Source organism: Chaetomium strumarium, assembly GCF_033439665.1.
Source record: "Chaetomium strumarium strain CBS 333.67 chromosome Unknown B0T15scaffold_4, whole genome shotgun sequence".
NCBI classification, from domain to species: Eukaryota; Fungi; Ascomycota; class Sordariomycetes; order Sordariales; family Chaetomiaceae; genus Chaetomium; species Chaetomium strumarium.
The window spans coordinates 3,104,870-3,129,818 of record NW_026944432.1 but is presented as its reverse complement, the minus strand read 5'-3'; the positions used below and the strand labels follow the sequence as shown (position 1 = coordinate 3,129,818).

General features: G+C 56.1%; 9 protein-coding genes and 1 non-coding gene across 10 annotated transcripts; 4 read left to right on the top strand and 6 right to left on the bottom strand.

The window, feature by feature from the left end:
• Positions 1–10: 10 nt before the first annotated feature.
• B0T15DRAFT_511866 (VID27 cytoplasmic protein-domain-containing protein) lies at positions 11–2,624 on the top strand (the record flags this gene model as incomplete). Its single annotated transcript, XM_062867941.1, has 2 exons — positions 11–29; positions 193–2,624. 2 exons carry the CDS (start codon positions 11–13, stop codon positions 2,622–2,624), a joined length of 2,451 nt encoding a protein of 816 aa, XP_062721787.1.
• A 224-nt stretch (positions 2,625–2,848) lies between these two features.
• Positions 2,849–4,011, bottom strand: B0T15DRAFT_215993 (uncharacterized protein). The gene is made up of 2 exons (XM_062862739.1): positions 3,968–4,011; positions 2,849–3,840 (listed from the first exon to the last, which is right to left on the bottom strand). Exon 2 carries the CDS (start codon positions 3,779–3,781, stop codon positions 3,074–3,076), a length of 708 nt encoding a protein of 235 aa, XP_062721786.1. The 5' UTR covers positions 3,782–3,840; positions 3,968–4,011; the 3' UTR covers positions 2,849–3,073.
• Positions 4,012–4,249: 238 nt separating this feature from the next.
• On the bottom strand, positions 4,250–5,407 carry B0T15DRAFT_534027 (uncharacterized protein). Its single transcript, XM_062869407.1, has 2 exons — positions 5,385–5,407; positions 4,250–5,301 (listed from the first exon to the last, which is right to left on the bottom strand). The coding sequence occupies exon 2, from the start codon at positions 5,152–5,154 to the stop codon at positions 4,561–4,563; it is 594 nt and encodes a 197-aa protein (XP_062721785.1). The 5' UTR covers positions 5,155–5,301; positions 5,385–5,407; the 3' UTR covers positions 4,250–4,560.
• Positions 5,408–6,320: 913 nt separating this feature from the next.
• B0T15DRAFT_215945 (uncharacterized protein) lies at positions 6,321–7,252 on the top strand. Its single transcript, XM_062862738.1, has one exon. It carries the CDS (start codon positions 6,435–6,437, stop codon positions 6,951–6,953), a length of 519 nt encoding a protein of 172 aa, XP_062721784.1. The 5' UTR covers positions 6,321–6,434; the 3' UTR covers positions 6,954–7,252.
• A 4,328-nt stretch (positions 7,253–11,580) lies between these two features.
• On the top strand, positions 11,581–13,918 carry B0T15DRAFT_215907 (uncharacterized protein). The gene has a single exon (XM_062862737.1). It carries the CDS (start codon positions 11,730–11,732, stop codon positions 13,674–13,676), a length of 1,947 nt encoding a protein of 648 aa, XP_062721783.1. The 5' UTR covers positions 11,581–11,729; the 3' UTR covers positions 13,677–13,918.
• A 573-nt stretch (positions 13,919–14,491) lies between these two features.
• On the top strand, positions 14,492–17,643 carry B0T15DRAFT_511861 (glycoside hydrolase superfamily; the record flags this gene model as incomplete). Its single annotated transcript, XM_062867940.1, has 4 exons — positions 14,492–17,050; positions 17,135–17,139; positions 17,379–17,440; positions 17,594–17,643. 4 exons carry the CDS (start codon positions 14,492–14,494, stop codon positions 17,641–17,643), a joined length of 2,676 nt encoding a protein of 891 aa, XP_062721782.1.
• On the bottom strand, positions 17,546–18,410 carry B0T15DRAFT_534017 (uncharacterized protein). The gene is made up of 2 exons (XM_062869406.1): positions 18,186–18,410; positions 17,546–18,111 (listed from the first exon to the last, which is right to left on the bottom strand). The coding sequence occupies exons 1-2, from the start codon at positions 18,339–18,341 to the stop codon at positions 18,034–18,036; spliced, it is 234 nt and encodes a 77-aa protein (XP_062721781.1). The 5' UTR covers positions 18,342–18,410; the 3' UTR covers positions 17,546–18,033.
• B0T15DRAFT_t126 lies at positions 17,811–17,907 on the bottom strand. The gene has a single exon. It is a non-coding gene; the product is annotated as a tRNA-His (tRNA).
• A 537-nt stretch (positions 18,411–18,947) lies between the features above and the next one.
• Positions 18,948–21,078, bottom strand: B0T15DRAFT_398589 (uncharacterized protein; the record flags this gene model as incomplete). Its single annotated transcript, XM_062864960.1, has 3 exons — positions 18,948–19,585; positions 19,646–20,614; positions 20,700–21,078. 3 exons carry the CDS (start codon positions 21,076–21,078, stop codon positions 18,948–18,950), a joined length of 1,986 nt encoding a protein of 661 aa, XP_062721780.1.
• A 978-nt stretch (positions 21,079–22,056) lies between these two features.
• Positions 22,057–23,980, bottom strand: B0T15DRAFT_215868 (glycosyltransferase family 20 protein). Its single transcript, XM_062862736.1, has 3 exons — positions 23,486–23,980; positions 23,040–23,412; positions 22,057–22,986 (listed from the first exon to the last, which is right to left on the bottom strand). Exons 1-3 carry the CDS (start codon positions 23,790–23,792, stop codon positions 22,080–22,082), a joined length of 1,587 nt encoding a protein of 528 aa, XP_062721779.1. The 5' UTR covers positions 23,793–23,980; the 3' UTR covers positions 22,057–22,079.
• Between the last annotated feature and the right edge of the window lie 969 nt (positions 23,981–24,949).

Below are 24,949 nucleotides of genomic sequence, written 5' to 3'. Positions count from 1 at the left end.
CCCCTCCGCCATGTTCGTGCTCAGGAATGGTAAGCTTTGCCCCGCTTGCCCTACAACGCCCCTCCAGTCCCCACAGGCGATGATCCTCAGCCGCAGCCTCGTCGCGTGTTACACTCAAGACTGCGCTCTCCATCTCGTGTTTACATCCTCTTTCTCCTACTTGACTCAAGCCAACTAACACATCACTTACAGTCGGGAAGCTCCTCTTCGGGTCCAGCAACCAGGAGTCTGTGGCTGAGCTCCCGCAAGGCCAGCTGTACCTTGTCCGACCACTTTCGCCGAAAGGCTACTCCGAGCTTATCTTTAAGGACGCATCTGCCCGAATCCGGCGAACTGCGCAGGATTTCCAGTACCAGCTCGTCGTTCAGCGAGTATACGAAGAGGGAGAGGCCGAGCTGCTTGCTGAAGAGGAAGGGGAAGACGCCGAGGCGGACGCGGATATCCTCGCTGGGGAACGTGACGAGAAAACATTCTTGCTCGACGAGGCCCTCCACTTTCGCGTTGAGAATCGGGAAGGAAGCGAGAGGATCCTGGCTTGGCGGGATTTGAGCGGCGACGCCGGCGACGTCTACGAATTCGTCTGCGACGCCAGCACTTCTCCCTCCCAGGTCGAACAATTCGAGCGCGTCGCGCGACAGTGCCAGTACGAGCGTAAATACCGGAAACCACATACCACAGCTTCGGAAGAGGACCTTCAGCAGTTCGAGTTTGACGAGCAACCCATTCCTCAAGCAAGCCCTATCCACAGTCCGACAATTGCCAGGTCGATCGACTCTTCTGACTCAATGGTTCTCACAAACCCCGCCGCGAACACCCGCGCCAAAAGGGACAAGGTCCCCGAGCCGGACACTACGCCTACGAAGAAAGGCAAGGAAAAGGATATGAAACCTCCAGCTGTGTCCGCGCACCCGGATGCACGTGAGATTTTGGCTGCCGAGGTTGCTGAGTTGCACTTCTTCGATTTCCCGTCGGGCGCATTTGTTCTCCAGGATGCGTCCGTTACGGCAACGGTGACAGAGATTGGCGACTGGCAATACTGGCTGCAGGTCAAGAGTGCGGGCCGGGACTGGCTGGGCATTCCGGTTGTCGCTGACATCAACCCTGTCTTCAACTTTGAGTTCCTCTCTTTCATCTTCAACCAGTTCTCCGATGATGGCTCCGCCTACTCCTGGCTTCTACGGTTCAAGGACCAGGCAACCCTGGAGCGCTTTCAGGAGGGTCTCTTACAAGCCCTCTGGGAGCAGCTTAATGAGATGAAGTGGTCCAAGATCAAGGACAAGGAACGCGACTACGTTGCTGATGCCTTCAACGACCTGACCATGGAGGAGACCGGGCAGGCCGAGGAAGAGGAAGAGGAAGAAGAATGCACTGAAGAGGAGGAGCCGGAAAATGATGACCGTGCGCAAAGCGAGCATTACGACAGCGACGAAGAGGCGGACGATGTTGAGTACAGGCCGAAGGATGAAGATGTCAACAAGATGCTCGCGGTCGGGTACAAGCACGACCGATCATTTGTCGTCCGCGGTTCTAAGATTGGTGTGTTCAAACATACTCCAAACAACCACTTGGAATTCAGCACAAATATCTCCAAGGTCGAGACCCCTCGTGGCGAGCTGTTTTCGCCCAAGAAGGTCATGCTCCACAACGAGGACCGCAACCTCATCCTGCAAAAGGACTCGGACCCGAACAAGCTGTACCGCATGGATCTCGAGTATGGGAAGGTTGTCGATGAGTGGCAAGTGCATGAAGACATCCCGGTAGTTACATTCGCGCCGGAGAACAAGTTTGCCCAGATGACCCACGAGCCGACCTTCCTCGGTATCAGCAAGAACGCCCTCTATCGCGTGGATCCTCGGTTGTCCGGGAACAAGCTTGTCGACGCCCAGCTCAAGCAATACGTGAGCAAGAACGATTTCTCAGCGGTTGCAACGACGGAGAAGGGCTACATTGCGGTGGCATCCAACAAGGGCGATGTCCGGCTGTTCGACCGTCTTGGTATCAATGCTAAGACGCACATTCCGGCTCTCGGCGAACCCATCATCGGTCTCGATGTTTCCGCGGACGGCCGCTGGGTGCTTGCCACGTGCCGAACATACCTGCTTCTGATCGATGCGCTGCAAAAGACGGGCAAAAATGAAGGGAAGCTGGGGTTCGAGAAGCCCTTCGCTGCTGATGCCAAGCCGCAACCCCGCCGTCTTGCGCTCACACCAGAGCACGTCGCCCAGTTCGCTTACGAGACAGGCAAGGGCGTGAATTTCACACCTGCCAAGTTCAACACCGGCGCGGGCGTCGAAGAGACCAGCATTATCACCGCCACGGGCCCGTACATCATCGAGTGGAGTCTTAAGAAGGTTCTTGCCGGACGGAAGGCGCCGTACCTCATCAAGCGGTACACAGACGATGTCAAGGCCGACGACTTCAAGTTCGGCACGGATAAGAATGTCATTGTGGCGCTGCCGCATGAAGTAAACATGGTCAACCACGCACGTCTGAAGCGGCCAACGAGGGAGAGCATTGCTGGTGAGTTTGGTATTGCCGGCCGCAGGGGCTCGGGTCGGATTGGTACGCCGGGGAGCGGGAGGTACAAGCTGGGCAAGGACGACATCGTGAAGGAGGCCTATTAAGCGGCAATGGTTGGGACTCGAGGTGCTTTGATGGGAGTGGTGAGGGCTATTTTCTTCTTGTTTAAGGGATGCATTACAGACGCAACCCTTTTTTCATTCCCCCCTTTTCAGATTCCCCGATTCCCCCACCCAGGAGTTCTAGGCCTTCCCCATGTTTCTCTGGAATAGCAGGTTGTGTAACCAGGTTGATGCCTCCCCAAGCGCTTACCACGTTTCATTTCATGTTAAGACATTTCACACTGCACAACTCACACGAGGACTGTGATACAGTGCACTGAGTAGATTTTCTAACTAGCTAGGAAGCAGTGAAGAGTATCTCCCTCACGAAGCTCATCTATCTATCTTCCTTAAGAAAAGCAATCTGGTATCATGCTGATTCACTCCCCAACCAAATCCCAATGGCCAACCATTTACTCAATGATCCTGCGTGATGGTAATCCCCGAAGGCTTTAGTACGCCGGCCCCCGAGCTCCAGCACCCGCCTTGTACGTCCCCGTCTTACTATCAACCCTCGGATCCAGCTTGTTCAACAAGCTCGATTGATGCGGGCCAGCGCCAGCCGTATGCGACGTCGCCATCCCGGCCCCAGGCGCTCCGACTCCACCAACACCACCACCATGATGCGCCCTGCTTCCTCCCAAAACTCCTCCCCCGCCTACCGCCCCGCGCCCGACATGCCGATCCCGGTCCGAATCAACCCGCGGGTCGAGCATGTTCCCGGTGCGTGTCGCGTGCGGACCGTACGTTCCCTCCGCGACGCCACCGCCGGCCCTGTCGCCATACCCGGCAGCGGTATGCGTACCGCTCATCCGGGCGGGTTGGCCGCCGCCCAAGCCGCCGCCCGCGCCCATGCCGGCGCCGGCGCGCGTGCTGTCCAGGTCCGAGTCCACGCGGGGGTCGAGGGTGTTGGCCAGCCGGGAACGGTGCGGGCCGTAGGTCCCCTCGGGGATGTTTTGCCCTGTCTGGGAGACGGGTTGCTGGTCGTGGGTGCTGTCGACGCGCGGGTCCAGCTTGTTGAGGAGGTCGTGCCGGTGGTGGCCGGCGGTTGTGGGGGCCGGGCCCGAGGCGGCGGATTGCCCGTACGTGTGGGGCGGGTTGGCGCCGGCGGCTGCTGCCGGGGCGTTCGGGTTGCGGATGCCGCGTTCGTTGGGGTACATGTTGAACTTGAGTTGTTTTGATTTATTGTAGCTTGTTGTCTTGATGTGAATTGATGTGGCTTGTGAGATGTGGATGGTGTTATTGATGTGGTTCTACCGGTTATATACACCAAGCTCAGGAGTAGAAGGGCGCCGTCTTTGCCGGCAGTTGATTGAGGATGATATCATGTGACGTCATTTACTCACATTTTTGGACAAAGGAGTCAAATGATTGTCTCTTGTCGTATTTCCCTTCCCCTCTGGGCCTCTTGGTATCAAGAAATCTGGTGGTTGATGCTGCGCTTTGTGGTTGGTCCGGTGGTTGAAACCTGCAAGCCACAGCCGAAAGGGGGGTATGACGCACCAACCAAGCTGCGGCGACTACAGTAGTACTGTCAGTTGCAGAAACAGGATACTTGCCACACTACTCTATGTACTGCGCCACGAACTGTTGAATGCCAGATTCTTTGATTATCTGACCTTGAGAATTGATAGGTCAATGAGAAGCATAGGCTCACTGATTCTACGGATGATACCTGGGATGTGTCTGAAATCTCACACATCCGCACGAGAGTACACTAGTTGTTGCACGCCGCTCACCGGTCCTGCTGTGTATGATAAGCCCAAATATGCCAGAAGTTCAGTACAGTATATATGCTCCTATAAGGGTACCATAGGCAGAGAATATGGAACTGTTACAAGTCATAATGTCGTGGATCCATCCCTAAAGCCCACCCTATACCATGCCCAACAATTGCATGTCACTGCAATAACCCAGTCTAATGAACACAGGAAGAGAATCAGTGCCTGACTTCATCCCTCGACCCGTTGACAAGCCTATTCACAGCCAACCCTGCCATTGCCGACCCTAATGTCCCCAGCTTCCCGCCTTTGCCCTCTTCCTTCCTCGTCTCGGTCGCAGCGCCAACCACGGCGGCGCTGACCGCCGCAGTAGCGATTCGCTGCACCTTTTCGCCCTTCCACGGCCCAGGTTCCTTGCGGAGCCGGAACGCTTCCACGGCAGCAGCCTCCGCGGCGGCTTTGGCACCCCGCTCCCAGCGGCTGCGGTTGCGCGAGGAGTCACGGTGGTGGCTGCTGTCATCTCGCCGGGGCCGACGGGAACGCCGCGGCGGGGAGGTGCTGTGGTAGCGGCGGTGGTTGTGCGACGATGGGGGGTAGTAGTGCGCTATGGCGCGGTCATCTCGGGAGTGGTGTCTTCCTGTTCCGCGGGAGGAGGAGGGGGAGTGGTTGCTTCGGCTGTCGTTGAGGCCTAGGCCCTCCATCGCATCCTCCAGCTTGTCGAGGGCTTGACGACCTAGGGAGCGATGGCGGGGTGCCCGCTCGTAGTAGCCGTCGTCGTATCGACTGTGCCTTCTACCCCGTCGGTCTGACATTGTGATTGAGCTTTGTTCGTAGTTGTGGTGGTGACTTTTAGCGCCTGAATGCTTGATTTTTCGGGAAGTTCAGCGGTCGGTTATCTCTGAATGGCGAATGTGTTGTTGGCTTGGTATCCTTGAAGATTCTCTATGGATCTACCTCTGCTGGAAGAATACGGGACATGCCGTTGATATCCCAGAAGTCAAATCGGTGTGGCTAAGGATGTGGTGGGTTGCGTCACAATTACCCGCTCGAAGCTGCAAAGGCTTCCCATGATTTGCAGCTGTCACCCACGCATCTTGGCTAACGTAGGTACATGACCAGCATATAACGTAAATGCCGAAGGAATATGATTAACATGTTAGAAAGATAACCTTTTCTGATCCCATCATGAATGATGTAGAAGCAGAAGGCAAGACCAACGCCGAGAGCCTAGTGCGGTATAAGGTCCCGCTTCCCGCCTCCCTCAGACACTCAAGGCTCACCGACGGATCAGCTTCCTTGCTCGGTTTCCGACACAGTACACTAATAACAAGGCGCTTTGGATGTCTCATCAGCATGAAAGGACCTGGGAGGTTTGTAGACTGCAGCGAACACACTCTGATGAGCCCGTATGTAAACGTTGCCATGGTTGCCCTGCCGAACCCATGTCCCTTGAAGCGTCAGGGGCCAGGGCCAGGGCAGCATGCGGGATGACGTCATAGCCCGGCAGTTCGGATGGCATGGACTGAACAAACCCAAACTGCGTTCCAACAGAAACCTGAATATGAACCTCTCAAGTCGCAGCAACCAACCCCCTCCTCACCTATTGCGGCACGGCTCGGCGAAAACTCACCTCACTCTCAATGGGACTCCGAGCCCCTGCCGCACTAAACAGGACCCATCTCACAGCTGAGACAGGTTCCCCTCAATGTGCGTCATCCTCGCGAGCTGCAGGTTCATTGAATCTGGATTACAACGACTTCACTCCGATTAGCGTCGTATTAGGACAATTTGCAATCTCTAGCGCGTGGGAAGCCACTGTTCCTGATACTGCAATGACGTCCCACCCCGCGCTTCAGGGCATGTGAATTCTGGACCATGGACAGCTTATTTGAACTCGCCGCTCTCTCCCTGGCTCATTATTCTTGTAACTTGACCTCATGATACGCAGAGCAGCCCTGCTCGTAATACCTCTTTGGCCAATAACACCGGGTCAGGATCGACAAGGTAGCCCACGACCCCTCGCCACCAATATCCAAACTCCGGTCCAGCTACTGGCCAAGAGGGCCTCAGAAGGCGTCGTCACACATTCACAATGGCGCCAACACCAACCCTACCCCTGAGCCTCACCCGTCTCATCGCGCGGCAAGACCAGCCCACCACAACAGTCATCGTCGCCGGCGGCGACTCGGGCTCGGGCTCGGGCTCGGGCTCGGGCCTCGACGGCGGCGCCATCGCCGGCATCGTGATTGGAACCATCGTCGGCATCCTCCTGCTCTGGTGGGTCATCAAGTCGTGCACCGGACCGCGCGAGCCCCGCGGGCCCGACGCCAACCGGCAAGGCTGGTACGACGACACGACCGAGCCCGCACCGCGCCGGCGCTCCCGCTCCCGCTCAACCCACCGTCATCACCACCACAGCAGCCATCGCCGCCACAGCAGACACCACAGCAGTAGCCGACGCAGGTCGACGTCTAGGCCCGTGGTGTATGAGGAGAAGGTCGGATATGCCGTTCCCAGGGCGCCGCCAGCTACGTATGCCTATCCGCCTGCGGCGCAGGAGGTGCGGAGGTCGAGGAGTCGGAGTCAGGGGAGGTACTATGTTAGTGGATGATTAATGAGATGAGCGGGGTTTGGAAGCGGCGTTGAGGGATTGGGAATGTCTGATGAAACATATGAAGTTATGTTAATGAGATATGATATCATGGAATGGCTGGTTGGGGGTAGGAGGCTAGTGGCTTCATGTCTGCTTCTACGGATATCCGGTTGTTTATAAACTGGGATGGGCATTGCGACACGACGTATGACGGTATAATTAGGCGTCAAGGAGCAGCACCATAGGGTAATCGGGGCCGACCGATTCTGAATACATCTACGATGTTGCTGCTATTTCATGATTGGATTTCGCCTTAAACGTACTCTCCCGCCTGCCCCCCAATTTCTTGCCACTATGTTCTTGAATTGTCTTCATCAAGAGCTCAGCCGACTTCCATCAACATCCTCTGGTTAAACTCAAACAGTAGAAATAAAACGGAACGGAACAAGAAGAAGTGAAGAAGTAGGAAGACAGAAAGCGCTGTACACTCGTCAGACCAACAATGCCTGCTCGAATCTCTACTCTCGTACCATCTACCGAAATCTTAGCTTAGAACTTACGTCCTTTCGGAAGCATAGCGCCAAAGTGGCCAAGCTTGCGATAGAGAATCCAGGAGCAAGCCTCAAGAGCTTCATGACATAAAACTATATGCCCAAGGGAATGGATGGATACGCAGCCCCTGAGAGCTACCAGTTCACGTACCGTCTTGGACCCCGGGGGGAGGAGGGGGCAAAGTGGTCTTACGTTGAGCTCAGCTCCCTCCTGGACTGAGACAGTGTTATGCCATGCCGGACCTACACCTTAGGAGCAGGATAGAACGAATTCGTTCAGCGGAAACTCCTCTTATTTCTTTCTCTATTACCAATCTTTCTTTCTTCTTGTTTTTTTTTTCCCCCTCTCTTTGCTCCATCGTCCTTCATCTAGTACTGCCGACCAGAAAGCAATGTGAAGTGTTTGCAGTTTGTGTGTCAGTGGTGTGGTGAACCGTGAGTTTGGTCTCTGGTGACAGGGTTGTGGGCCGGTGTGGGGGCTCATAGGGCTCCCAATAGACGGACACTGGTGTCTTGCTGACGTAAACCTAAATCGCTTACATAATCTACAAAATGCATCTAACGCAGCTAACCCTGACTGCCCCTGACATCCCACAACGCCCACAACGCCATCGCCAACACTGCAGCTATGGCTACCTTCCCAGACGACTGCCTCCCTCCCGAGGGCTTTTTCCACTCCCGCGAGGCTTTATTTGAGTCAATTAACGCGCACGCAAAGCCTCGAGGCTACGCATTCGTCACTCGGAGGTCAGTACGGGAGGCTAATGGCCTTTTAAAGGTCTTTTTCGCCTGCGATCGTAGCCGCCAACCACCTTCTTCACCGGAACGGTCCCGCCAGAGAAATACGACTACTCGTATGACGAATTGTCCCTTTTCGGTCCTCGCAAAGGAGTCTAAAAAAGGCTGGACTCTAAAGCACCGCCCTGGCATATATTATGCCCTCCATAATCACGAGCCGAGCCTATATCCAACTACATATCCTATCTACCGGAAGCTCTCGTGTATACCAGAGCTAGAGACCCTCTCGAATGCTGGCCTTGCGCCAAAGGAGATCTAGACAGTTATACGGCAAAGCGGTTCTTTGGCAACACGTCAAGACATCTATAACTATATCGCTGAAGTCCGCCGGGACTCTTGTTAAGGCCAGAGTCCAATCTATGCACTTGCAAATCAGCTCGAGGAAGAAGGCTTCTAGAGCCGTGTACAATATGGGCTAGATAGGCATATAACGGCAGTTCTCTTCGTATACCCCGATTCTCTTGCCTATCTTCGAGCATACCCTGAAGTCCTCCTTCTCAACTATATATACAAGACAAATAAATACGGTATACCACTTCTCGATATAATTGGCGTTAATATAACTGGACGCTCCTTTTATATTGCCTTTGCATTTTTAAGCGGTATGACGAAACCACAGGCAGTCCTGCCTCTGAAAGGGTTCGCCGGTCGAAGGTATCTGCTGGTCGGACTGTAGGTCTCGGTGAAGCCAAAAGGTTCACAACAATGCAAGTCGCAATGTCTGCACAGTAATGTAGGGCTACTTTACTGCTTGTAATTGCTCACTGAGGAAGCTAGCTATCTGAATGAGAGGCAGAATGGTAGAACTATATACAGCTTCCTCCCCTAGGTATCCCGTACCTAGATCTCTGGAACATTTGGAACAATTGTCGTTCCCATTGTTCCATCTGGAACAACGTTCCTTGGCGTTGTTCCCCAGGAACAATCGTTCTTGGCATTGTTCCTGATTTCCCTAATCCTCATTGGTTCCTTCTTCCTCGTAATGATTGGGTACGGGCGCCGCCCGTTGACCATGCAGGTCGGCCCCCACCGGCCTCTGCAGGTTAGTTCATGACAAGCGGCGAGACTAAGGAAGACTATACGTAGGCCCTAGAGCGGTTAAAGACCTTATACAAGTAGTATAGTAGAGTCTTTCCATCCATTATTTTAATAGACCGGTGCCAGGCAGTTATCAATATAGCTTCAACTCTCTTTCCATCAATAATATCTCTCTATACATAGCATATAAATAAGGCGGTCCTTATATAGTGCCAACTAGCATTTCTAGAAGCTAAGCAATAGAAGGAGTTCTATGCTTCTTGGTTCTCTATTCTTGACTCGCTAACTAAAGAGACATACAAGGAGTGCCTTAAGGAGTTCGAGAAGAAATACGCCTTAACGAACCTTAAGCAGGTCGGCTATATTAAGGAGACGTAGCTTCTACTATACAAGGAGAAGCTTGTCTCTACGTAGGTCGACTAGCAGGCTTATTTTAGGAATACGGCTACCTCCTGCGTTAAAGGAATCTATATGCTTCTTAAGTCGTACCTCCGGAGGTCGACGTTCGACCTCTTCGAGGTATAGAAGGCGATTCGACTTGCGTTAATCAATCAGCTCTCTGAATTGCAGTCTAACCAGGCCAAACAATAGATCTGTATACCCCTCGAGCTCGACAAGGCTCTATATAGGGCTATATAGGGCTAGGTCTCGTACGAAGCACTACGGAAGGTTGAAGAGCAGCGGCAACTACAATGGAAAGACCCTCCTCCGTCGCCTACTTGTACGGGTACTTTTATATGTGTCTACGGACTTCCATATGTACATGTACTAACTGGACGTCAAGAGCCTCTTCTTCTTGAAGACTTCCATTCGCACTGGCGCTTAATACGTGATGGGGCTCCACTTCACCTTCTAGAGCCCTGCCGTATAGAGCCAAAAGCTACGACAAGTAGGCTCCCAGCGTCAAGTACGAAGCGGGAGCCCAGTAAATTCGAAGTGGTCGAGGCAACGCAGGCAACGCGGGCTAAGCGGCTAAGCCAGTGTACGGCTTGCGGTGGAATTGGCCATATACGGACCTCCCGGGCATGCCCAAAGCGTTATTCAGATATTGTGCAGATTGATTGAATGGCCATAGCTGCAGTGTTGGCGATGGCGTTGTGGGCGTTGTGGGATGTCAGGGGCAGTCAGGGGTAGCTGCGTTAGATGCATTTTGTAGATTATGTAAGCGATTTAGGTTTACGTCAGCAAGACACCAGTGTCCGTCTATTGGGAGCCGGCTCATAGGACCGGCTTATCTAATCTCAACCTGGGCCACTTCACTGAACCCTTTCCCTTTCCGATGACCTGATCTCTCCAAGAAACAACACTTGATCATGCCGTGAGAAACATGGAAAGCTTCAATCCAGTTATCTTTCCTGTGAAACCCGTTGCAAGTGACAACCACTCAACTCTTTCGCCCTCATTCACAACGACCTCAGGTAGCGCTCTCGCGCAACAACCGCCATACATACCTTGAGCCTCGAGAAGGCGGATCCAACCACATCGAAACCGAAAGAGGGGAACGATGTGATGTGATGCTCCTCTGTGGGTGTCTTGTTCTCGGACTGTCACTCGGGTTCCCGCATTCGGCTCATTGAGTTCCCGTCTTGCCGGCCCTCCCATTTTCCGACAGTTCCGACTCCCGAGCTTCTGGCCGCGAGGTGAAATTTCGGGCGCTGGTTCGTACCGACTCCCGAGTCCATGCGACTGGCAGCTTGGGAGCTGCCGTCACTACCTAGGCATCATACGAGACACAATCTACCCTCATTTGCCAATGTCTTGGAGGCGATCACTCTAACGATTTCTACATCCTTTAAAAATTCACTTTCTCGAGCTATCCATGTTTCTAACAAGCTATTCGCCCGGACGTATATCTCAAAGTCGAAAAAGGTCCATTTTAAGCGCCCATCTGCACGTTCCTGCCTCTGTTGCACCGCATACGCCAAGCCAATCTGGGCCGATTTTGGGGGTCGCGAGCCCAAGCATTCGGTGCCACCAGCGAAAATCAAGCCAATCCGGCGCAGCCCAGGCCGCTGCGGCAGCCACGAGGCCAATGACGATTTTCTTCGGAGAGTTGATGAGCTATTTTTACTTGCAGGTCACCTGGAAATGTGCGGGGACAAGCCTTGAGGGCGACAACGTCACTTGAGATGGCCATCACAGCCAAGTCGGGCCAATGGGTAATGCCAATGTGATTCAGAGCCATTGTCACCTCCCTCACCGCTGGAGTGATGGCGCTACGGAGTGCCCATAGCTCCGAGTCGCTGGTAAACCTCCGGTATAAGGGTCGTAAATACCCGCCTGGGGGATAAGGCCCCGGTCACGTTCTCCAAAGATGCCATGACCATCCCTCAGCTTCACCGTCAGTGGCGATGACGAGTGTCTTCGCCTGCTTTCACACATTCCCGGCCCGGTCATTGTGCCTCAGATGTGCACCTACGACTATACCCCCTACACGGGCTGCGAAGGCGGCGAGCAGCACTACTACATCCAGTGGGTGAAGTGCACCAAGGCAGCGGAAAATGGGAGGTATTGTTCCCTAGAGTCGTCGACGGAGGTTGAGCTCAGGAAGCTATCCTCCAACGTCCTCTCCTGCCCACTTCACGGTCCGGTTGCTGTGCAGCAGTATGTTCTCGAGCCGGCCAATGCCGCCAGACTGGACGACGAGGCGGGCAGGCGCAGGGCTGGGAGTAACGCTCGCAGCCGCAATGCATCTTCTAGGAGCAGGACTCCTGGAAGGGCGGCCTCGAGTAGGGATTTCGATCAACCAACCCGCAAACAAATCCGCGGACGGACACCAAGACGCGAGATCGCGTCCGAATCTTCCGACTCGGAGTCATCAAGCTCTCCCGCCCCTCGTCACAGGGCTCCGAGGCTACGCGACCGGGAGCTCTCGGAGGGGCGGAGCAGTAGGGCGGCTCAAGGGAACCACCACAGGCGATCAGTGTCGGTCGACGTTGTTCTTCCGCCTCCACCTCTCCCAACGCTACCGTCCCGGTTTGGACGCAGCGAGGTTTCGCTACCCCTAAATCCGGATCGTGAGGCACAAGCGGAGGACCATGCTGGGTCCCAGCAAACACGCCCGAACACGGCCTTGAACATACTACCTGTTCTCGGCGTTGTCGGGCTTCCATCGAGCCCAGACATGCACCGGCGGACGAGCGTTCATCGAACCCGGAGCGACGGGCTGTTGAGGCAAGGGGACGCGGTTGTGGTAGAGCCTATCCAACCCGTCTCTCGCACCATGTCTCCTGCCAGTGACAGTTCCCCGGATCACAACGGGGAACTCCCGTTTAGTACCCCAGCTCGGCGCACTCGGAGGGCAGGTGGCCGGTCAAACCGCGACCCCAGCGTGGACACAATGATGAGACGGATTGACGAGCACGTTGTTCCGGAAGAAAACGATCAGGCCGTCAGTGAAACACCCGTGAGAAGAGGAAGTGCAGCAACAACCTCGCCAGAGCCGCGACACCAAAGGACAGACGCACCGTCACGCCCCTCAACTGCCACGGCAGCCGCCCGCGTCACTCATCACCGGAGGCAAGACTCCCGGCCGCGTCTTGACAGCCTCCAGATCCCAATGCAGCGCGACCAGTACCAGCGAGATGCCTACTCGGCTCCAACCGCTACCCCTCCCGAAACAGACATCAATGTGGGCGTCTCTCTTCGAGGCCGCGCCAACTCGCTCCGGCACGGAGACCTTCCACCTACGGTGCCCAACCCGCCCTCGCAACGGAACGAAGAAACCGCATCCATCCGCAGCACTCGATCACGGCGCCTCGAGGACCAGATCACCGAGGCCTGCAAATGGGCCGCCGCGCGGGAGCACATGCCCGCGCCATCAGGCGTCCGGGGTCCGATGACTGATGTCCTGGCGCATATGTCCACGCCGAATCTGGCACTCGGTGCGCCTGCTTCTTCCAGTGCTGTGGCACTGCCGATGGCCGGCAGAGAGTCTGTTGACAGCGGGTACCGCAGCGGGCACCAGCCGCAGAGAAGCTGGGAGACGATTGCATCTGCCGAAGCCGTCGAGGGCGGTGCAAGGGCAGCTGCTGGCAAGGGAGGGAGGAGTACGCTGCAGAAGGCGCCTCCTCCACAATTGCAACAGCGACAGCAACAGCAACAGCAACAGCAACAGCAACAGCAGGGGCCGGCCGGGCAGCAGCGACGGCCTGTTCCAGAGCCCTTGCAGCTGGGTAGGCTGCCGCCTTGTGCGCTGCCTGTTTCACTCATGTCGCCGAGCATCCAGTCAGACGTCGATGCGGGCTCCGTCGGGAAAGGGGGCAAGCGGCAGCGGATGGGGCTCAGGAAGAAGATCAGTGGGCTGTTGTGGGATCGTGGTGGGCAGCGGGAGCTCGGAGCTGTGGAGGGTTAATGGATGGACGTTGGGTTTTCTTGCTTCGTTCATATACCCCTGTACACCTACAAACTGATGTATCCTCCGCGATTGGGGTTGGCTAATGTTGGGATGGGATGCTGGGGGTTCAGACCTAGAAAGGGGCGTGACGCCAAGGGGCGGTTGGCCGCAACTCCAACGCCCTGGGACTTATGAATTGATGACTGTTGATGACCAAGTTAGATACTAATTGTCTCATTTTGCATTGGTTTCGCAAACATACATGCCTGAACGGGCTGTTGCTCTGCCTCACAGCAACTCGGATGCTAAAGGAGAATGTTTCCACCAACCAAAAGGACGCATCAGAGAATCGCCAACTTCATGGCATGACTTGAGCCGAGTCTCGCCGGTTCACTCGCAAACCAAGCCCTGTAAGTCTGTGCAAGTCTCCAAGTATCTACAGGCTGAATTGAGTCAATCAACAGACCCTGACAGGCCTGATCAGCGGTTGTCACAGGCCCGCTTATACAGACCGACCTTTCCCTGCAGAACACCATCCTCCACACTTCTCCACGCGCAACGAGAATGCGGAGAGGGGCGAGAGCGGCAATACAACCGGACCAAGCAGTACACCGTATTCATCCAGGGCCTCATCTTGGCGGCGGGGGAGCCAAGCGGACGGTTCCGGGTAAATTCAAGTTGGCAGTGGCGATCATGGCTGATACTACGCTGGTCTCTGATCGAGGGAGCTCTGCTCGGTCCGGGTATTAATACGGTACGATGGCGACGGTTCCGCAGCAAGTCAACATGACGCTCCTGCAACTCACCTCGACGCCTCGCGCAAGCAGTCGACAATGCGGAGCTTGGTGTTCCTCGCGGCGATCGGCCTAACCGCCGCCGAGGATGGGCTGAATGCCTGGTTGCGGTATGCCCGGATCGATGGCGCAAGGGGCTATCACAACAAGCTCCCGTCCGCCATTGTGACTCTGAACGCCACGCAGGGGTCACCAATACAGACGGCGGTTAACGAACTTGTGCAAGGCATCGATGGCATCTTCGGCAAGAAGGTGGCCGTGACTGGCGCGGACAAGCGTCACCGTCCAATGACCGCGGCCACGGTCGGAACGGTCCATGCATTCGTCGACAGCAACCCCGGCGCCGCAAATGATCTCCCAGAGCTGGTCGAGGACGGCTTTTATCTGAAGGTGTCTCGAGGAAACGTCCTGATCCTCGGCCAGAACGAGCGCGGGACCTTGTACGGCGCCTTCCACTACCTCTCGCTGCTCGCCCAAGGCAATGTCTCGGATTTCTCGCTGGCCTCCAACCCGGATGCGCCCATCCGGTGGGTGAACCAGTGGGACAACATGCAGGACGGCGGAACCCACGGCAGCGTTGAGAGAGGTTACGGCGGCGACTCCATCTTCTTCTGGGACGGCAAAGTGCGGGAGGACCTGACCCGGGCAGCGCAGTATGCCCGCCTTCTCGCCTCGATCGGCATCAACGCTGTTGTCGTCAACAATGTCAACGCGGACGCCAAGACCCTGACCGAGGAAAACATGGACGGCCTGGCGAGGATTGCGGACGTCTTCCGGCCGTACGGCGTCCAGCTCGGTCTGTCACTCAACTTCGCTTCTCCGCAGACACTCGGGGGGCTCCCGACCTTTGACCCGCTGGACGAGACCGTCATTTCCTGGTGGCGCGGCATCACCGACTCCCTCTACCGCAGGATCCCCGACATGGCCGGCTACCTCGTCAAGGCCAACTCGGAAGGCCAGCCGGGGCCCATGACGTACAACCGGACGCTGGCCGACGGCGCCAACCTCTTTGCCCGCGCGCTGAAGCCGCACGGCGGCATCATTCTCTTCCGCGCGTTTGTGTACGACCACAGGAGCCTCAACCAGACGCTGGACTGGAAGGCCGACCGGGCCAACGCGGCCGTGCACTACTTCGACGGCCTCGACGACCAGTTCGACGACAACGTGGTCATCCAGATCAAGTACGGCCCCATCGACTTTCAGGTGCGCGAGCCCGTCTCGCCGCTCTTCGCCCACCTGATCAAGACCGGCACCGCCATCGAGCTGCAGATCAGCCAGGAGTACCTCGGGCAGCAAGCCCACCTGGTCTACCTAGCCCCGATGTGGAAGGAGATCCTGTCCTTCGACCTGCGCGTCGACGACCAACCCTCCCCGGTCTCCTCCATCCTGAACGGCAAGCGCTTCGGCCGCAAGCTGGGCGGATACGCGGGCGTGGCCAACGTCGGCACCAACACGACCTGGCTGGGCAGCCACCTGGCCATGTCCAACCTGTACGCCTACGGGCGGCTGGCCTGGGGGCCCGCTTCCTCCCTCTCGGCCGAGGGCATCCTGCAGGAGTGGATCAAGCTGACCTTCAGCTCCGACCGCAAAGTCCTCGACGTCATCACGCGCATGTCCATGGCCTCGTGGCCGGCCTACGAGAACTACACGGGCAACCTGGGCATCCAGACGCTGACCGACATCCTGCTCGGCCACTACGGGCCCAACCCGGCCTCGCAGGACGGCAACCCGTGGGGCCAATGGACGCGCGCCGACGCCGACTCCATCGGCATGGACCGCACCGTGTGGAACGGCACGGGCTTTGCGGGGCAGTACCCGCCCTCGCTAGCCGCGCAGTACGAGAAACCCGACACAACACCCGACAACCTGCTGCTCTGGTTCCACCACGTGCCCTACACCCACCGGCTGCGCGGGTCCAACAAGACGGTGATCCAGCACTTCTACGACGCGCACTACGCCGGCAGCGCCACGGCGCAGACCTTCCCGGCCCTCTGGCGATCCCTGCGCGGCCGCAAGGGCGTCGACCGCGAGCGCTACGAGCACGTCCTGTTCCGGCTGACCTACCAGGCTGGGCACGCGCTGGTGTGGCGGGACAGTATTAATACGTTCTACTTCAACAAGTCCGGCATTGCGGACGAGCTGGGCCGGGTGAATAATAATAAGTATCGGATTGAGGCCGAGGATATGCAGCTGGACGGGTATGTGCCCTACGCGGTCAGTCCGTTCGAGGCCGCTAGTGGGAGCCGGTGCGTGGTGACCTCGCGGGGCAACGGGACGGACGCGAGGGGCGAGATGAGGACGGTCTTGCCCGGGTGGGTGAAGACGGGACGGTACGATGTCGCGGTCAATTATTATGATATGGCGATTGGGAATTCCACGTGGGAGTTGTGGATTGATGATCGCCTGGTGGGGAACTGGAAGGGGGATCTGGAGTATATCCTGGGCAAGGCGCCGAGTCCGTATATTGATGGGCAGACGGCGACGAGGGTGACGTTTGAGGGCGTGAAGATCAGGAAGGGGAGTGTGTTGCGCATTGTGGGCACGCCGGATGGGCTGGAGCCGGCGCCGGTGGATTATGTGTCGATCCTGCCGGAGGGGGTTGTTGATTGAGTGGATGGATGGTTGACATGGATGGGTAAATACCTAGTCGGCTTGAGAATAAGATGTTTGTCTTGCTCCTAGCTGAGGTTCGTAATGTTCATTGAACCAGACGATGGTCCTGCTTCGATCCTGACATCCCACATAATACTACTACTGCATTCCATACTAGCCCCAGCAAGCGTATTGCAATACCTTTACACTTCCTGAAAGTCTTTGCTCCGGGACACATGCATGCCCTTGCCAACAGAACTAGACTCCCGGGTACCACAACCACAAAGTCGCTCTGGGATCTCACTCGCACCTGCTGCTGATTACACTATTACAGCAGTGGTGTCAAGCATTTCTTGATTCGACGTGAAAACATCGTCCTGAAGTCATCGGTAGATGGTATGTGACTCACTGTTACAACGATCCGCCATCTCAATCAGTTTGCCAAAGCCTCCCTATGACAGATACTCAAGCCTTTCTTATTATGGTTCTGCCAGGTGCCCACTCAAGTAAGATCTTAGATTGATAATAATAACTCGCCATCTACACTAGGTTTCACGGATAGCTCCTGTGGTTCAAGGGCCAGCGTTCTGATGTTCTGATCGCGCCTAGGAGTGAGTCCCCCGAATCCTAACTGAGCTTTCCTTTCTTACGACTACTAAACTCCGAGTCTGTACAAGATTTCAACGCCCAGGTAGCACAAAGCTGAACCCTCAACATGGGAGATTGACAGTGGACCGTACACTAACAGGGCAACCGACAAAAGCATTGGGCAACCCAGGAATCGAACCTGGGTTTCTTCGGAAACGAAGTTTCGAATTCTACGAAACCACAACGAAGCGTCCTGACCACTAGACTAGTTGCCCCTGACGTGAAGCCGCATCAGAGATTTCCGCATCACGAACACACACTCAACCGCGCCGCACGACTGCAAATGTTCCCCTTGCGCCAACAACCCCTCATTATTACTATCATTCTCGCGATCCACTCACTCATTTCTTGTACTCTCCGTGCTGCAATGCCCCAGGGTTGTGTTGCACATTGTGGCCATGCTGGTCGGTGAAGAGAACCTGTTTTTTTGAGTTTTCGTAAGTCAATCCAAATACCTTATTCCAGATACTCTAGAGTTTTCTCTAGTGCATACCTTGGGCGGGTGCTTGACCCCTTCCTTCTCGGCCTCCTCCTTCGAAGTCACGATCTTGTCGACGTCTCCCTCATGTCTGCCGCCGCGCGAGCGGGCAAACACATGGTCGCCTTCGTTGATGGGCTCGCCGTTCTTGTCTTTGATTTCGGACGGCATCTTGGTGGATTCCTCAGTGAGGTGAATACGTGATTGACGGTGGATTGTGATGGGGTCGCTGTAGGTCTGCATCCAGTTGCTGTGTAAGTGGTTGTTTGAGATGGAGCGGCCTTTATGCGGGCGGGCGATGACGTCAGAGTAGCCTTGGGACACCTATGACGAAAAGGCTTGCTAGTTGCTGCACAATGTCAGGATTCAGACCCTCAGAGTACCTACCTACGCTTGCAGCTAGAGAAGTCGTTCAAGATACTGAGATCTCTTTACGGAGGTAACTACTAACTGTAAGCCGTAGTTATTAGAAAGATGCCTACAAAATAGGTGGCCAGTAGGGAGAGTTCTAACTTAACAACAACTTCATCCCACGACTCTTGTTTTGACCCGTCAAACTTCAAACTCAATGTGGTGCAGTTCCTCGCTCTTGACGGCACGACTGTAAAGGAATTCATGTATGAGGCAGGGTGAAAAAAAGAAGTCGGTCGGCTGACTGACACCTCCGAGCTGCGATGAGTTCTACTAATACACCAATTCCAAAGGAGACCTAAAGCTTGGCAATCACAACTTAGGATATAATCCTATCGCAACTGTCTATCACATAAATACAAGATGCTATCTCACCAACATATGCCAGGGCCCGCGTGGGTTAGATCCCCGTTCAAGATCCGTCCTCGACTCTGCTCCACCAGGTCTGCCAGCCCTCAGATCAGTTTTTCTGGTATCTTCCACCCTCGCCATTGTGACCTTGTCAAGTTTTTGACCCCTGAGGTGACTCCAGAGCCATGAGCCATGAACAACCTCGTAGTTCCCATCCTTGCCGAGCCACACGTTCCCCAAGAAGGTAGTAGCCAAGACCGACAGCCACATGATCGGAATGACCGAGGTGTACGCCCACACGATTCCGCTTTTGGGGTCCATGTGGTTCTCTCCGCTCCGGTTGTTGAACACGGTGCTCATGATGGTCAGTGTGATGGTACCGCCGAAGGGGAAGGCAAAGGATGCCAGACAGGTGATGGGCGCCGTCATGCCGGGGAAGTAAGCCAGGGCGTGGAGCGTCGCCGGGTTCATGTTGACACCAACGCCGAAGCCGGTCAAGGCCATCATGCCGTAGATGAGGTTCAGGTAGCCGGTGTCGCAGGCCCACGAGATCACCGTAATGCCCACGGCGGCGCTGATGCTGCCGAGGAATAAGACTGGAACTGTCTGCCGTGGCCAGACGTTGGCGAAGAACATCGACCCGTATGCGCCAGCTTCAAACAAGCGTTAACATTCCTCCGTGGCAATGCAAAAGGAACGGTTCAGGTACTTACCGCCCAGACCAGGCAAATAGTACAGCAAGGCGATGCCAGCCTCACTGGCGTCGTGACCCTGGACCAGCGTGAAATACAGGTCCATGAAGTACATGACGGCGAACATGGCGGCGCCGTTGGCGAAATTGACGACCAGCAGCAGGCCAATGTCCCGCTGCATCAGCAGCTGCCAGGGCATCATGGCCTTCTGCGTCGGGAACACCCTCGCCATGGCCCTCCCCGGCACCATCGCCCACTCATAGACAAACCACGCGGCGGCCAACACGCCCCCAACCACCAGCGGCGCCAGCACAGCCGCCGAGTCCCACGGATACGTGCTGCCGCCCCAGGTGAACGCCAACACCAGCAGCCCGAACCCCAAAAGGAACAACACCTGCCCGCCATAGTCGATCGTGCCCAACCTAGTCAAGAGCCTCCCCGTCCGGGTGGTCATATCCCCCCTCCTCCGCCTCCGGCTTTCCACCAACTCTCCCCCCGTGGCAACCACCCGCTCCAGCGGCAACGGACCAAGCAACTCCTTCCGCAACAAGACCACCACCAGCACAATCCCCAACACCGCCACGGGCAGGTTGATCGCGAAACACCACCGCCAGCTCACGCGCGTGAGATACCCGCCGGCCACGGGGCCCACGCTGAAGCTGATGCCACTGACGAGCGCGAACACGGTCCAGTTCTTGGCATACTCGCCCAGGCTGACCTTGTCGGCCAGGATGGTGCGCACACAGATGTTGATGCCCGCGGCGCCGACCCCTTGCAGGGCGCGGCCGAACAGGAGGAGCGGGAATCCGTTGGTGGTGGCGGTGGTGGGCGCGGCGGTGCATAGCGCGGACCCGACCGTGATGATGGCCAGCGCGGTCTGTAGCGTGGCGTGGCGGCCGAAGATGTCGGCGAGCTGGGCGAAGAAGGGCAGGAAGGATGCTGAGGTGAGGTTGAAGGCCGTTATGATCCAGTTTAGTTGCTTGAGTTCGTCTGTGGAGGTTTCTTTTGTTAGTGAGGGGGGTGGGGAGCGGGGGTAGGTATGGTTGGTAAAGTAAACATAAGGGGGGCAACTGACGGAAATCGTCGGCGATGAATTTCAGCGCGGATGCGATGATGGTTGTGTCGAGGGCTTGGAGGGTGAAAGGGGCAAAGAGGCCGAGGATGATCTTGAGCCGGTATCTGCGGCGGCGTGCCTTTTCCGCGCATTCTTCAGGGGATTCCGCGGGTTCTTGCGTGACCTTGGAACTGCCTTCGGCGGCCGGCGAGGGATGGGATGTGTCAGAGGGAAAAGGGCCATGAGTGTCGCTGGGTGAAGCCGTCAGTGCTATCGTGTCGTTGAATCTGGATCCATCTTGCGTGTAAGGTTCCGTCACGTCCGGAAGTGCTTGTACTGGCTCCTTTGCCTCCTGATGTTCTCTGAGCTTCTTCTTCGCATATTTGTACACCAGATACATGATGGCTGACCGTCTGGAAACAAGGGGTCAACGCCAAAGAAAAGGGCGTACACAGCTGATGATCACGTTGGTGGCGGCTTTGAGAGGAGGACTGGTACCAATCTGGCAGATGATAGCTCTCTCTATTCCGTCTAACAAGACTTTGAGGACCTGCCCTGCCTACTACATATACTCCGAAATAGTCTCCGCCTCATACGGGTCGCCCCATAAGGCAGAACGCTAAAGGAGCAATACCCCTGTATCCTCTTCGCCTTGGGGTCTTGGGCGCCATGATCCCCTGCACAGCCGTCGCGCCCCGACAACTAAGCTTTCTCTACGTTTGACAGGATTGGGTTTCCCGCAAAAGGTTGCCAGATGTGGTTGGGGCCTAGTGGGGCCGAACCCGGTAATCCGATCGCATTCCTCGGATTCACTCCGCCGGATCGCCAAATCGGGTAGCATCTGTCATCATTAACTGAGTGGAGCCGTCTCGGTCGCCGGCGCCGAAGGGTCCAACCTGCTCACTGCAGTTTACGTTATTAGGGGCTGTGTTCTAGGTTAATATCACGCTCGAACCCGACGAGAAAGGTGAGGCCTCATTTTTCGCCCCCTGTTTCACTCAACCGGCGAAATTCTAGCGCGCTGAGCTGCCGCGCTGAGCTGGCGCACGGCCCTCTCATCAGCCCTACAGGCGGGCTCCGTCCATGATGCAGACTTGCCGGACCAATGCCAAACACAACGACGCCCAGCTCCTATGCATTTCTATCTTTAAAGACTCATGAGATGAGATGACAAAGACCAAGGCGATTCAGACCACAAATTCGCAACAACACATGAGATGGCTCCGATGCAGCACAGCCCGCAGTTTCCAAGCAGAACTTGAGAGCTCTGTCCAGATACCGAGTTCCGGGACCGTCACATCTATATCGGCGCTCGTTCCTTTCCACGGGCCCGTCCCCGGCAAGCCTAGCGAGTGAGGTATGGAATGTCGTCAAGAAAAGGAAAACCAGTACGCAGACCCATCATTCCGACTCCTTCTTGTCCCCCGCAACACTCGCAACCGCCTCTTGCGCCCCCTGTATTGCCTTGTTCGCCGCGCCAGCAACATCCTCAGCAGCACTCCGCAGCGCCAACTTGGCCGACGACTTCTGGCTCTTGCTCTCCTCACCAGCGCTGATCCGGGTAAGCTCGGCGACGAAGCTCTGACCCCACCACGCGCTGGTGTACTTGAAGACGTAACGTTCCAACTTTCGGAAGTTCGCTTGGCGCTGCTCAGGCGACATGGTGACGGCGTCGTGGATGGCGTTGGCCAGCTCCTCCGTGTTCCATGGGTTGACGATAAGGCTGCCGTTGAGACTTTGGGCAGCGCCGGTGAACTCGGACAGGATCATGACGCCGTGGCGCTCGCGCTGCGTGGCGATGTACTCGTACGAGACGAGGTTCATGCCGTCGCGCGTCGAGCTGACCAGACAAACGTCGCTAACCGCGTAGAGCGCCGTAAGCTCCTCGAACGTGACGGACTGGTGGAGGAAATGGATGGGCATGAACTCGATCGTGCCGAACTTGCCATTGATGCGGCCGACCAGCTCGTTCACGACGGCCCGCAGGTTCTGGTACTCTTCGACGTCCTGCCGGCTGGGGACGGCCACCTGGACCAAGACGATCTTCCCGATCCATTCGGGGTGTTCTGTGAGAAAGACCTCCAGGGCATGGAGCTTCTGCGGGACACCCTTGATGTAGTCGAGTCGGTCGACACCAACGATCAGCTTGACGCCCTCAAACTTCCGCTTGAGCGTGGCAATGCGGTTCTGAACGCTCGGCTTCTTCAGGCCCTCAACGAACTTGTCGGGATCGATTCCGATCGGGAATGCGCCGACTGTCACGAACTTGCCGTTCCAATCGACGCCGTTCGGTGTCGTCGGGGTTGAACTGCCGCGGTTAGTTATCAATCTCCGGCCGCTTCGGATGAGGTGTAGACTCACAGTATTCTGGAGCAGCTGCTTAAGAAGTGTCTTGCGTAGTCGTAAGTGTGGAAGCCGATCAGATCGCACTCGAGGACGCCCAGCAGCAATTGCTCACGGACGGGCAGGATGCGGTAGATCTCGCTGCTGGGGAACGGCGTGTGCAGAAAGAACCCGATCTTGACATTTTTCTTGGACTGTCCAATCTCCTCGCGCAGCATCTCCGGCAGCAACATGAGATGGTAGTCGTGCACCCAAACTAAATCGCCATCCTGTACATCCTTGACCACCTCCCTGGCGAATAGCCGGTTGACTTCGCGGTAGGCTGCCCAAGCAGACTCGTCGAACGTGATCTCGCCAGGGTGGTAGTGGAAGAGAGGCCAAAGGATCGAGTCTGGTGGTCACAGATGTCAGCAACCCGAACGACAGTTCGCCATGAAGGAGCGGGGCAGAGGGCGTCAACGCACTGGAAAAGCCGTTGTAGTGACGATCGGCCAGCTCGTCATCGACGAACACAGGGATCGCGTTGTACTTCTCCTTCAACTGCTCCCTCATTGGTCCAGCCTCGGCCTCGGGGACCTCCAGGCCAGGCCACCCGTACCACTGGAAGCGCGTGGTTTTTGACAGTCCGCTCAGGCCGGTGACGAGGCCGCCCGAGGACATGGAGAAGGAATACTGCCCATCATCAGTCCGTTTTATCGTGATGGGCAAGCGGTTGGAGATCAAGAGTAGCCTCCCCGAGGCACCCGTTTGGTCTTCAACTACGCCAGGCATTGTGAGGATTCGAAGGGGAACCAGTGGGGTGGGCGAAATAACGAGGCAGCGCACGGGTGCGCCGTTGCTTGGATGCGAGTAGCGGCTGTCGCTGGGCAGCGATCGAGCTTTTGTGTCCTGAAGCTGACTCAAAAAAGAAGGATGGATGGTATTGAATCGGGAAACGAGGATTGCTGTGATGTTTCCTCGAGAGATTTGGCCGGGAACAATGGGTCGCGGTTCTGGTGACGTGATGAATGGGGAATTCCAGAACCAAGCTTGGAAAGCTGCCACTTGAATGGCGGGGCAAGCAGCAGTGGAAGCGGGGTAACAAGCAGTTAGCGGAGACTTGTGTCACCCCGTGTCGATTGCCTCAGATGGCAGCGATAACAAGAGCTTCAGACACAATGGTCAGGATTGCTATTGTTCTGTATTGAAGGGGATATCAGAGCACATTGAAGGTGGTTCTCAACTCGGGCTTCGACGATGTATCGTAAGGTACTTGTGTAAGTCAGGTATGTAATCCGGCGTACTACATACGTTACGTTAACAAGCTTCTAGGTAGAGCAGCCAGGATGCGGACAGCGGGACAGCGCGCTCCCCATGCGGCATCAAGGAAGTACTAGTACTATGTAGGGCTTACAACTTCCGTCTCCGAACTGTTTAACGGGCCCTGCGCCGCTGCGCGTCCCATGCGCTAGAAGAAATGGCGCACATGCATGGGTACACTAAGGTAACATGCATACAAATTGGTTTCTCCGAGCAGGACGCAGTTTTCTCTTGACTTCTGTCTTCGGGCCCAGATTCTTTCCACCAAAACCAACGACCAGCTCCCTGTCTGGGCCGAAACGCAAGAAATGAAGCATCCATGGATGACGCACAGACCAACATCCAAAGTGAGAATTTACATCAATCCCACTGTACCCAGCGTTTTCATTGCTTCTACACTCAGGTAACGGCTTTCGCCAATTTTCTTCCATGTTCAAGTTGCTCCTTGGATTTAGCCGATCAGGATTAGGTATGGGTATGTTAATGGCGCAAATGCAGCCCAATCAACTCGGCACAACCCTTGTCCCCTGGCCCTCAAGTGGTCGTTTCCCGGCCCGAACTGCCATTTCATCTCCCGAATACCATTTCCAAGTGCCAACCTCATACCTTACATACGCCGTTTCCTGGCT